Source organism: Gorilla gorilla, chromosome 13 (genome assembly GCF_029281585.2).
Source record: "Gorilla gorilla gorilla isolate KB3781 chromosome 13, NHGRI_mGorGor1-v2.1_pri, whole genome shotgun sequence".
NCBI lineage: Eukaryota > Metazoa > Chordata > Mammalia > Primates > Hominidae > Gorilla > Gorilla gorilla.
Genome location: NC_073237.2, coordinates 117,440,219 through 117,453,047, shown reverse-complemented (window position 1 = coordinate 117,453,047; position 12,829 = coordinate 117,440,219). Strand labels below are relative to the sequence as shown.

Here is a 12,829-nt window from a genome sequence, read left to right as displayed (position 1 = left end):
GCCGATATTTATAACCTCAATCCAATCTTTCTCTGAGCTCCAGACTCCTATTTCCAATTGCCTACGTGATATCTCATTGGCATCCTACACTCAGTCCAGATTGAATTTATTATTTACCCCATTCCTCCTCTCACTCTCCTTTTCCTCTTCCAGTGTTCCCTAAATACTGAACACTGCTCACTGGAATAAGCCAAAAACCTGGGAGTCATTCCTGACACCTCCCTCTTCCCTTGTCCCATACTCAGTCAATCGCTAAATCCTGTTAATTCTTACTCCCAAATAACCTCTCAAATTAAGTCTGCTTCTTTCCATTTTCACTCTCACGCACTCTAATCCAAGCCCTCATCAAACTACTATAACAGCTTCTAACTGATCTGTCTGCAAGCTCTCTTGCCTTACTTCTTCCATCATTACATTGCAGTCAGATAGCCAGAGTGATCTATTTAAAAAGTAAATCCAGTCCAGGAGCGGTGGCTCATGCCTATAATCCCCGCACTTTGGGAGGCCGAGTCAGGTGGATCATCTGAGGTCAGGAGTTCGAGACCAGCCTGGCCAACATGGCAAAACCCCGTCTCTACTAGAAATACAAAAATTAGCTAGGTGTGGTGGCATGCACCTGTAATCCCAGCTACTTGGGGTCGAGGGGAGGAGGCTGAGGCAACAGAATCTCTTGAACCCAGGAGGCAGAAGCTGCAGTGAGCCGAGATCGCGCCACTGCACTCCAGCCTGGGAAACAGAGCGAGACTCCATCTCAGGGAAAAAAAAAAAAAAAAAAAAAAAAAAGTAAATCCAGCAGTCTGTAATGAAGGAAATCTTTACCATGACCTACAAGGTGGTCCCCCATGATCTGTCCCTATCGCTCTAGATTCACCTCTGTCATTCGTTCCCTCAATTGTGGGCTCCAGTCACACTGGCCTCCTCACAGTAATAATAATGCTTGATCTCATTCTTTTTACCATGTTAATTTGTAGTCTTCCTTCAGAGATCAGCTCCACTGTTGCTTCTTCAGGAAAGCCTCCAGTGTAGGGCAGATGAAGTGAAGTCCCCGGTTCTATACTCTCAATGAATTTGTATTTTTTCCTCACATAATCAGTTTGAAATTACACATTTATGTCATTTTGCTTAACATTTGTTTCCATTCTGAACTGTATGCTCCACGAGAGCCTGTCTGTTTTGTTTACAGTGTCTCCCGAGTCTAGCATAGTGCCTGGTACCTAGCAGGAACTCAATACATATTTGTTGAATAAATGAATGAATAGAGTTATCTTCCAGTCATCCCTCTCCATCGTCCAACAATATTGATTCTATCTCCAAAATATTTTGAAATTCGTCTCTATCCATCGTCACAGCTACTGCCCTAGATCCAACTTTTATCCTCTCTTGCTTAGACTATTAAGATACTCTCGGAACCACCTTCCTTCCAGTTCTCCTTTATCCTCAATCCATCCTCTACCTTTGACCCACTTATATAATAAAAACAAAAGAAATGTAATGGTTCCCAATGCCTATGAGTCTAAACATTTTGGCACCATGCACTACAAACAGGACTCATCACAGTCTGGCCCAAACTTTCTGGCCTCCCCACCACATACCATTGCTCTAGTCATCTTTTTGTCATTACCTGAACACATCATGAGTTTTTGCTCATGAAATTCCCTTTCCTTAAAGGGAATTCGTTAAAGGGAATTAAACATCCTCTTATTTCTCTCAACCAATTAAACTGTTACTTTTCTTGTGAAGACTTTCCAGAAATCTACTTTCTTCCTACAGAATGAATCCTCCCTGTTTATTACACTGAATATACCTACTATATATATTTTGCTTGCTCAGAATGTAACAACCACAAGTGGAGGAGTAATCTCTGAATTCCTAGCAGCTCCATGGTGTCTAGGTCATGAATACATCTAACATCTTATAACTAGAATTCACCCTGTTTAAAAACCATACTTTCAACAGTGTGCTGTTTCATGCATGTGCTCTCTCTATGCATATTTTTTATTGCAATGTATCATACATAAAGTACATAAATCATAAGTGTATATAGCTTCATGAATTTCTATGCAGTGAACACAAGCTATGTAATCAGCATCCAGGTAAAGAAACAGAATATTTCCAGAATCCCAGAAGTCGTCTCATGCCCCCTTCCAGTCACTAACTCCCACACATGGGGAATCACCATCCTGACTTCCAACACCAGAGATTTTTGAACTATTTTTGAACTTTAGAGAAATGAAACCATAAAATATCTTTTAAATCTGCCTTTTTTGTTAAATATCGTTTCTGAAATCCATTCATATTTGTCTCATGCTATATGAAAAACATCTGATCACTTCAAACTTCAGTGTCTACTATTCTTATTTACAAAATCAATTTTATTGAAGTATAGATCTTCCAGAAGGAACTAAAGCATTTGTTAATGAAAGAGACCTTGGTCAAATTCCTTTAAATGTTTTCATATAAAAATATTTCTTTTCCTATATGAAAGAAAGGTAAAGTTCATGACCATTAAGGCTCAGAATGGTAGCACTGTGACTTGATTAGTCCTTAAAAATTACATCCTCAGCCGGGCACAGTGGCTCATGCCTGTAATCCCAGCACTTTGAGAGGCTGAGGCGGGCAGATCACGAGGTCAGGAGATCGAGACTATCCTGGCTAACATGGTGAAACCCCGTCTCTACTAAAAACACAAAACATTAGCCAGGCGTGGTGGCAGGCGCTTGTAGTCCCAGCTACTCGGGAGGCTGAGGCAGGAGAATGGCATGAACCCGGGAGGCGGAGCTTGCAGTGAGCCAAGATCGCGCCACTGCACTCCAGCCTGGGTGACAAAGCGAGACTCCATCTCACAAAAAAAAAAAAATGACATCCTCTTCTGTCCTAGGCATACAGTGTGCTGTGCCTACAGTGTGCGTACAGCATATAGCACACTGTAGGCCTCAAACAGAGCCTAGCAAATGGTAAATAATTAACATTTATTGAATGAGTTAATCATAAATAACATAAAATGTAAAATGTACTAGTTAGTATCTCAACAAAAAATGTCTGCATGAGCAATACTAGTCCTCAACATCAAGAGTCCTACATTTGCAAGGTTAGGTGTATGCAAAAATGATTTTCATGATACACAGTTGTTCTTATCAGTACATTTAGTCTAAAAACAGTACAAAAATTATAAACTTGACAAACTTTTGGACAAAAAATATTATAAGATGTATAGATCTCGAGCAAGGCTACATTAATAATGATGCTATCTTTGCTTAGTACCTTAATTTCCCCTATAGTCACTGCTGAAAATGTGAAAACGGAAATTATTTTTTAGAAAAAAAATTTAATGAAATAAGATATTAGGTTAAAGTAGTTTTTAATCCAAGGATTTAGAGTAGCTCAAGTCTTAATGCTATATAAATTGATATTAGAAAGGGATAGTGGAATGACAAACATCTCCATATATGTGATATTGTGAAATACATACAGTCCCGCATCACATAACAATGTTTTGGTCAACAATGGACCACATACATGACAGTGGTCCTGTAAGATTATAATAAAGCTGAAAAATTCCTATAACTTAGTAACATCATATATGTCATAATGTCATAGTGCTACACATTACTCACATGTTTGTAGTGATGTTGGTGTAAACAAACCTACTGTGCTACAAGGTGTACACAAGCCTGGCACATACAATTATGTAGAGTACATAGTACTTGGTAATAAATGTCCGTGTTACTGACTTATGTATTTACTATACCATACTTTTTATTGTTAGAGTGTACTCCTTCTATTTATTTTTAAAAAAATAGTTAACTATAAAACAGACTCAGGCAGGTAGGTCCTTCAAGAGGTATTCCAGAACATAACACTGTTACCATAAGTAATGACAGCTCCATGCATGTTATTGCCCCTGAAGACCTTCCAGTGGAACAAGATATGAAAGGCAGTCATACTGATGATCCTGACCCTTACAGGCCTAGGCTAATGTGTGTGTTTGTGTCTCAGTTTTTAACAAAACATTTAAAAAGTAAAAAAGTTTTTAAAATAGAAAAAAGCTTATAGAATAAGGTTATAAAGAAATTAATTTTGTACAACTGTACAATGTGTTTGTTTTAAGCTAAGTTTTATTACAACAGTCAAAAAGTTTTTAAAAAGTTTAAAGTTTATAAAGTAAAAACATTACAGCAAGCTAAGGCTAATTTACTATTGAAGAGAGAAAAAATGTTTAATAAATTTAGTGTAGCCTAAGTGTACAGTGTTTATAAAGTCTACAATAGTGTACCGTAATGTCCTACACCTTCACATTTACTCACCGACTAACTGGGAAAGAAACTTCCAGTCCTGCAAGCTCCATTCATCTGGTAAGTGCTCTATACAGGTATACTTTTTTTACATTTTATACCATATTTTTATTGTACCCTTTTTTTTTTTTTTTTTTTTTTTGAGAGGGAGTCCCCCTCTGTCGCCCAGGCTGGTGTGCAGTGGCACGATCTCGGCTCACTGAAACCTCCACCTCCCGGGTTCAAGCAATTCTCCTGCCTCAGCCTCCTGAGTAACTGGGACTACAGGCACGTGCCACTACGCCTAGCTAATTTTGGTATTTTTAGTAGAGACGGGGTTTCACCATATTGGCCAGGCTGGTCTCGAACTCCTGACCTTGTGATCCACGTGCCTTGGCCTCCCAAAGTGCTGGGATTACAAGTGTGAGCCACCGCACCCAGCCCCTTTTCTATGTTTAGATGCACAAATATTTACCATTGTGCTACAACTGCCTAAAGTATTCAGTACAGTAACATGCTGTACAGGTTTGTAGTCTAGGAGCAACAGGCTATCCTATACCATCTAGGTTTGTGTAAGTACATTCTATGATGTTTGCACAATGATGAAATTGTCTAACAACGCATCTTACAGAGCAAATTCTGTCATTAAGGGACACACAACTATATGTTAAATTAAACTAAATTTTGCCTGAAAGTGCCTCTGTACTTTAAGTCTCTACATACTGAACTGCAACCTAACTTAAAAGGTAAACTAACTGAAAGCCTAACTTAGGAGTATGTTTTTGTAATAGCTGAGTCTCAGCCAATCACAGCAGCTGAGCTTCAGTCAATCACAGGGAGTCAAGTGATCGTACCATGTTCAAATAAGGTAAACACAGAGCTGTAACCAATCAAGCTATTTCTGTACCTCACTTCCCTTTTCTATCCATAAATGCTGCCTGCCTACATTGCAGAATGGATCTCTCTGAATCTCTTCTGGTTCTGAGGGCTGCCCAATTTGTGAACTATTCTTTGTTCAATTAAACTGTTAAATTTAATGTGTTGATAATTTCTCTTTTAACCTATATATTTGATGTTCCTCCTATTTCCTATCACATAGCTCTTAAAACCTTTGGGTTCTCCACAGTGATAAGAGTGTCTTTCGTATACTAATAAGATGACTGGTGACACCCAGACAGCTTTGGGATGGGGGCCAGTCACCAGAAAGACTAAGGCATGTTTAGAGGGTTGGGACTTTAAGCCCAACCCCACAACCTTTAAGGAGGGGAGAGCAGCTAAAATTGATTTGATAACCAGTAGCCAATGATGTGAGCAATCACGCCTACATAAGTAAGCCTCCATAAAACCCCAAAAGGACAGGGTCCAGAGAACTTCCAATTAGCTGAACATGTGGAGGTGTCTGGAAGATGGCATGCTGGCGAGAGCATGAAAACTTCATACCCCTTTCCACGTACCTTGCCCTATGCAACTCTTCCTCTGGCTGTTTATTTTGTAATATCCTTTATAATAAATGGGAAAATGTAAGTAGTATTTCTCTGAGTTCTGTGAGCCACTCAAGCAAATTAATTGAACCCAAGGAGGGGGCAGTGGGAGTCCCAATTTATAGCTTGGTGGTCAGAAGTATAGGTGGCAATCTACTACTTGTAATGGGCATCTGAAGTTGGTGGCACTCTTGTGGGACTGAGTCCTTAACCTGTGGGATCTGATGCTATCTTCAGGCAGACAGTGTCAGAATTGAACTGAATAAGAGGACATGCAGCTGGTGTCCACTGAAGAAGTATCTGGTGTATGGGGCAACAACTCTTACACATCTGATGTCACAAGTATTGTACTGTGTGGTACGGCAGTAGGAAGAACATTTTGAGTTTTTCATATCTCTATTAAAAGATAATACACCTTCACAAGCATATGGGTACATATAAGCTGTGATTATACAGAAACTTCCTGCAAACTCGCGGCTTTCTGTCTAATAGCTGGCCATAAAGAAATTAAGACTCTCATTCCATAGGGGTCCTACCCAATACCCAGGAGGAAGGAATGCTGCACAGAGAGGCCAAGAGAAATCTGGAGAGGTAGGTGTTGCTGAGTTTCCTCACTCAGTCTATTAGCGTTAGATCATACCCATTTTGTCCAATCCTATTTCTATACAGCTGTCCACACTTCATTAATCCTAAGCGTAAAAATGGATAATTTTTTCTGCATTTTTTGGGTCTTCATTCTGAAGGCTCCCATGACACATAAAGCTTTGATCAAATAAATTTGCTATGCTTTTCTCTTGTCAACCTGTCTTAGTTACAGGGGTGTTGGCCATGACCTTTATGATGGGCCAGAAAGGAATTACTCCCTTTCCTCCCCTACAGAACTTATACAGTAAATAAAGGAGAGATTACACTAATATAATCTATTAATATATTCAATTTTTGGAATTCCTCTTTGGATTCTGCTTTCAAACTAATTCTTAAGTCTCACAAGAAAATCGGGTCCATCGCTTCAGGTACACTTTTTTTTTATTTTCCCAGTTTGATCACTAACCTTACTCAGTAAACTTGACTCCATATGAATTTTGTCTACTTCCAAAAATTTAATGAAAAGATGATGATTGAAGTTAATTCTAAAGAATATCATACTAGTGGCTAACATTTACTGAGGGCTTACCATGCACCAAATATTGTGATATTTCGTCAGGCACGGTGTGTATACTTGCAGTCCCAGTTACTCCAGAGGATGAGGCAGGAGGATCGCTTGATCCCAGGAACTCCAGGCTACAATGTGCTATGATCAGCCTTGTGACTGGCCACTGCACTGCAGCCTGGGAAACACAGGGAGCCCCTGTCTCTAAAAAACAGACAGACAAATATATGTTGTGATAAGCTCTTTATGTGTATCATCATATTGAAAGAACTGAATACAACAACTCTATAAGTGTTATTTCCCATTTTACAGATGAAGATCTTAAGTAATTTGTCCAAAATTCCTTAACTAATTGGTTTAGCTAAAACTTGAAATGTGATTTAATTCAAAACCCATGTTTTTAATGACCATGTCATATAGCTATCTGAGTTTCCTGGAGTCTAGATTATGTTTCCTTTGTTCTCTATGGCCCAGCATGATGCCATAGGCGGCAGGTGCCTGTAATCCCAGCTACTTGGGAGGCTGAGGAACAAAAATCACTTGAACTGGGGAGGTGGAGGTTGCAGTGAGCCAAGATCGTGCCCCTGCGCTCCACCCTGGGCAACACAGTGAGACTTTCATCTCAAAAAAACAAAACAAAAAAAATCCTGAAGGAAACCCAGAAAATTTTATACAAAGAAAGGATCTCTGATATAATGATCCGGTCTCTCAAGGTGAGTAGTTTGAAAGGAATAAAAACCCCGTCTTTTTTTGTTTTTAAAAAGTTGATTATTATTTCACATACATTACAATATAGCCAAATGCCCCATTCCAGTAGCCTCATTCACTACAGGTTAAACACTCCAAATCTGAAAATCTGAAATATTTAAATATAAATGTAAAAAATATAAACAAGTATAAAGCAAATATTCCAAAATCTGAAAAAATCCAAAATCCAAGACACTTTTGATAGCAAGCATTTTGGATAAGAGATAATCAACCTGTACTTTATTTTTATTTTTTTGGAGGCAGCGTTTCACTATGTTGTCCAGGCTGATCTCGAACTCCTGAGCTCAAGCAATCCTCCCACCTCTACCTCCCAAAGTGTTAGGATTACAGGCATGAGCTACCACACCTGGCCTTCAACCTGTACTTCAAACTGTGAACTTAAATGTATCTGTACTTTTTCCTTCATTTTCTCATATTAAACTATACATATGGATCAGAAGAACTCCCCCAAGTCACATAACTGCTATTTATGCCATTTCCACAAGGCTTTTGGTCTAAATTTCAAGCGTGGTAAACAATTTTTGCACCTTATAACACAATTTTGCCTTGGAAAAGTCTTTTAGTAATTTTAATATTATGAAATACATACTTAGTCTTAGTCCCTTTTGCTATCGTAAGTGTCTTTTTGTATACTAATGAGTTGACTGACGGCTAGCCACCTCTAGGCAGCTTCAGGATCGTGGCTGGTCACTAGAAAGAGGGAGGGGAGAGGGGCTAAAGGTTGAGTTGATCACCAATGGCCAATGATGTAATCAATCAGGCCTACATAATGAAGCCTCCATAAAAAGTTAAAAGACTGGGTTTGGGGAGCATCCAGAAAGCTGGACACAGGGAGGGTCCTGGAGGGGAATCCACCCAGAGAGGGTGTGGAAGCTCTACGCCCCTTCCCACCTGCCTTACACTATGCATCTTTTCATCTATATCCTTTGTAATATCTTTTATAATAAACCAGTAAATGTAAGTAAGTGCTCCCTGAATTCTGTGAGCTGCTCTAGCAAATTAATCAAACCCAAGGAGGGAGTTGTGGGAACTCTGATTTATAGCTGGTCAGTCAGAAGCACAGGTAAAACTGAGGCTTGCAGTTGGCATCAGAACTTGGGGGCAGTCTTGTAAGCCAGCCTTCAACCTTAGGGATATGACGCTGTCTCCAGGTAGACAGTGTCAGAATTGAACTGAACTAGAGGACAGTCCTGTGGTGCCCACCACTGCAGAACTAACTGCTTGCTTAATGTGTGGGGGAAAATCCTACAGAATCATGTTGTGAGCGTATAGTGGGAGAAATTGAGTTTAACCTGTAGTCTCAGTAATACTATTTTTTTCTTTTTTTGAGACAGAGTCCTGCTCTGTTGCCCAGGCTGGAGTGCGGTGGTGTGATCTCGGCTCACTATAACCTCCGCCTCCCAGGTTCAAGTGATTCTCCCGCCCCAACCTACCGAGTAACTGGGATTACAGGCGCACAGCATCACGCCCGGCTAATTTTTTTTATTTTTAGTAGAGATGAGGTTTTGCCATGCTAGCCAGGCTGGTCTCAAACTTCTGACCTCAGGTGATCCACCCACCTCGGCCTCCCAAAGTGCTGGGATTACAGCCACCACGCCCAGCCCTCAGTAATACTATTGATGCCGCTAAGCTGCACTGGCATTCTCCTTCTAAATAAGGATAATACTCTAAAATTTGAGAAAAGCTAAGAGGCATGTGCTTAGGTAAAATCTTATTCCTAATTAAATGGATTAAAAGATGACATTTATTATAGTATGTATAGTACGTAGTTGGCGTTTTTTTTCCCCCCTGAGGCAAGGTCTTTCTCTGTCACCCAGGCTGGAGTGTAGTGGCATGCTCATGGCTCACAGCAACCTTGCCTTCCTGGGCTCAAGTGATCCTCCTACCTCAGCCTCCTGAGTAGCTGGGACTACAGGCGCATATAACCATGCTGGGCTAATTTTTTATTTTTTGTAGAGATGGGGGTCTCACTATAGTTCCCAGGTTGGTCTTGAACTCCTGGGCTCAAGTGATCCTCCTGCCTCAGCCTCCCAAAGTGCTGGGATTACAGGTGTGAGCCACTGTGCCCAGCCTGTAGTTTTTACATCCTAATGATCAAGACCCTTTAGGTCTCACCAGACTATCATGAGGTCCTTTATTACCTCTCCTGATTAGTAAAAGTCAGGCTTACTCATTCATAGACTTAAACCCTTGGTTGCCACAGCTTCTGTAAAGCTTGGACACTGAAACAAGATATACGTAATCAGTCTCAGAGAATAGCTAACTCAGTGAAGTGGGCTTAGGGGTTTACAGTGTTTGAGAATGGCTGGCATTATTTCTTAGGCTACTGCCTGGAGGTGGTAAATGCTGAATTATAATTTTAAGGGAGAGATGAGGATGTAGTTTGATCTAGGATGTTGTTTGCAATCACATGAACAAAGACCAAGCAAGCAATGGAAAAATGAAGACAACTGAGAGGTAGGCTAGGGCGAGTAAAGGAGCAGGATAAAGAGAAAAAAAAAGCAAATAAAGTTCAGAGCTGCAGTTGTATTTTAAAGGTTGTCTGCAGAGCAAGAGAAAGCCATTGGAATGACATGATAATCAGAATCCTATGTCCAGGCAACAAAACACTACCCATCCTGCCACCTATAAACCCAGATACTTGCTCTGATCTAACAATTCAGTCCATCACAGCTTAGTACAGACTGCAAACTCCACCTCCATCCAGCCTTTCCTAACCTTCCTAACTTCCCATCTTCTCTGATCTCCAAATAAGGCAGACCTCCTTCTGTCTCTCTACAGACTCCCTAATATGCAAATACCCATCCCCATTTATTAACCCCCATATCCCTCTCCTTAGCCCTTTAATTGGATTTCAGTACTTTCCAAGTCTACTTCATCCCATACCCTCTGACTTACTGAAATACTTTTACTCCTTAATCTTCTCCTCCTTTCAAATATCCTGATTCCGATTCCTCTGCAAAGTCTCCAGCCATTTTTCTTTCCAAAGCCAATTCCCCCATTCTGTGCTGCCCACCCACCTCTGCCTCCCATTCTTCTTTATCCCATTCTGATTGCCAATTTTCCCACAAATTCTATCCCAGTTCCCTAACACAGTAATAGTCTCCCCCATTTCTCTATGGTTCTTTCCTGTGCCCAGACTCAACATTTCTGTATCCATCCAGACTTCCCAAGCTGCTCATCTCTCTTCATCCCAGAAAATACCCTGACATCCTAATGCGTTCCAATACTCTGACCTCCAATTACTCCCCTCCCTAAACAAAATACTCAAACCTCCATCCATTCCTCTTCATCCCAACCCAACTGCCTGCCTATTTGCCTTTCCATCCTAATACTCTAGCCCCCGTATCCTTCTCCATCCTATTAAAAGCCTGAATCCCCTCTCCCATCTCTCTTCTTCTGCTCAGATACCCTAAAACTCAAGCTTCCCATCTCTTTCCATTAATTATTCAATTTTATTGAGCAACTTTTATGTAGGAAGAACCATGCTAGAATCTAAGCTCAAGATGCAGAAGATTTTATCTCCCTATTACCCACGATCTCTGCACCAAGCAGTCTCCTTCATAGCATTTTATAACCATTATTTGTGAAACTACTTGGTTGTTGCTTGTTTCTCCTTCTAGACTATAAGCTACAAGAGAGCAGAGGTTTTGTCTGTTGTTCCATAAACAATAAATATTTGTTGACTGAAGGACTGTACTAAACAGACAATACCAAATTTAAATCCTCAAAGATTTAGCTGTATAGGATCAGAATTATTAACCTCATTTACAAGTGGCAATGTACCTGAACAGTTAAAAGCTTGGATTCTGGAACGAAACAGCCTGAGTTGAAAGTCTGATTTTCCACTTACTGTGTGACCTTAGGCAAATTACTTAACCCCTCTGGTCCTCAGTGCTATCACTTTTTAAATGGGGATGATAACCTCATACAAGTTATTTTAAATTCTAAATGAGGTTAATACGTGCAAAGTGCTTAAAACTGGATCTGACAAATAGTGAACACCCAAAAATGATTCGCAATTATTTGGACAAATGAGGAAACATGATCAGGAAGGCTAAGACACATATCCAGGGTCACAGACCTGGTTAAGTTACACGAGGTGGCAGAATTGAGGCTTCAACCCAAGTTTGTCTGGCTTCAAAATTCTCTAGTCCCTTAACGAATATAACGGAAGTGTTTGCTCTTCCCCTTCTTTTAGCATTTCGTCCCCATATCCTGTCATCTTTCTCCACGCACTGTACTCCGTCCGATACCGTGACAACCCGTCAGGACGCCCAAACTGTCCTTTCTCCCGCTCACTCCCCACAGACAGCTGGCACATCCCAGCTCTCCCCTCAGCTCAGGTGGCAGGACCCACAACCTGCTGGGCGCCGCACCCTAACTTCCACACCTCCCCACGCTCTGGTTCTTCATCCCCAATAGCCCCCGCCGTCCCCACCTCTTCCCATGCAAACCTCCCTCCTTCATCCACCGCCCCACGCCCGTTCCGGGCCCTCCCCTCTTTCCCGTCCAATCCCAATTCCCAGACACGCGCCCCCGCCCCGAATCCATCCCAAGCCGGCCCACCGCACGCCCGGTCCGGGCCTTCCCGCCTTTGCCGCCGGCCCCCACCGCTCGGGCCGGACGCCAGGGAACGGGCTCGGCCAGGTCTGACGCTCACCGCCTAGGAGCCGAGCCGAGCAGTCCCGCAGGCTGAGGTAGAGCGGGAGAAGTTCGGGCTCTTTCCTCAGGCGCCCAGCGGCGCGGCGGCCATTTTGTTGTGTTGTGCCGGTTGCCGAGGGGCCGCGCGCGTGTGGGCGGGGCCTGTCTCAGCCACGCCCCTCTCCCTCTCCGGTACTGTTGGAAGGGACGCGGAGGCGTTTCCCGCCGCTTTTGCAGCCAGCGCGCTAGGATGCCGGGGAGTCTTGGGCGCGAGGCTTCCGGCCGCGCGGGGCCGACGGGATGCGGTGCCTTCGCCTTCGGATTGCGTTGCAGGTGAAGTGTCGGGTGCAGAGTCAGGGGGAGCCGAGGTTTCATGCGGCAGCTGCCCGCAGTGCTGTGGCCTTCGCTGAGACAAAGCTGCCGCCGCCACCCTCTGAAACACGGACACGCTTCTCAGGGCCTGTGTCCGAGGACGGCCTGAGGCACCGGCGCAGCGCCTCCCCGGCCTCCCCCAC

General features: G+C 42.3%; 2 protein-coding genes across 7 annotated transcripts in view; one reads left to right on the top strand and one right to left on the bottom strand.

Moving 5' to 3' along the window:
• The window catches only part of CNTRL (centriolin), a 102,483-nt gene extending 90,015 nt beyond the window's left edge, over positions 1-12,468 (bottom strand). For 3 of the 5 annotated variants that reach the window (XM_031014841.3, XM_055351820.2, XM_055351821.2), the window contains exons 1-2: positions 12,334-12,468; positions 6,927-7,106 (exon numbers count right to left, since the gene is read on the bottom strand). The gene's annotated coding sequence lies outside the window, so the exon portion shown is untranslated. The remainder of the gene's footprint in view (positions 1-6,926; positions 7,107-12,333) is intronic. The other 2 variants (XM_055351819.2, XM_063697005.1) reach the window with 1 other exon arrangement.
• Positions 12,469-12,521: 53 nt separating this feature from the next.
• The window catches only part of C5 (complement C5), a 122,052-nt gene continuing 121,744 nt past the window's right edge, over positions 12,522-12,829 (top strand). For both annotated transcript variants that reach the window (XM_055351822.2, XM_055351824.2), the window contains exon 1: positions 12,522-12,647. In XM_055351822.2, coding sequence (XP_055207797.2) covers positions 12,565-12,647 — 83 coding nt within the window. In that variant the 5' untranslated portion in view covers positions 12,522-12,564. The remainder of the gene's footprint in view (positions 12,648-12,829) is intronic.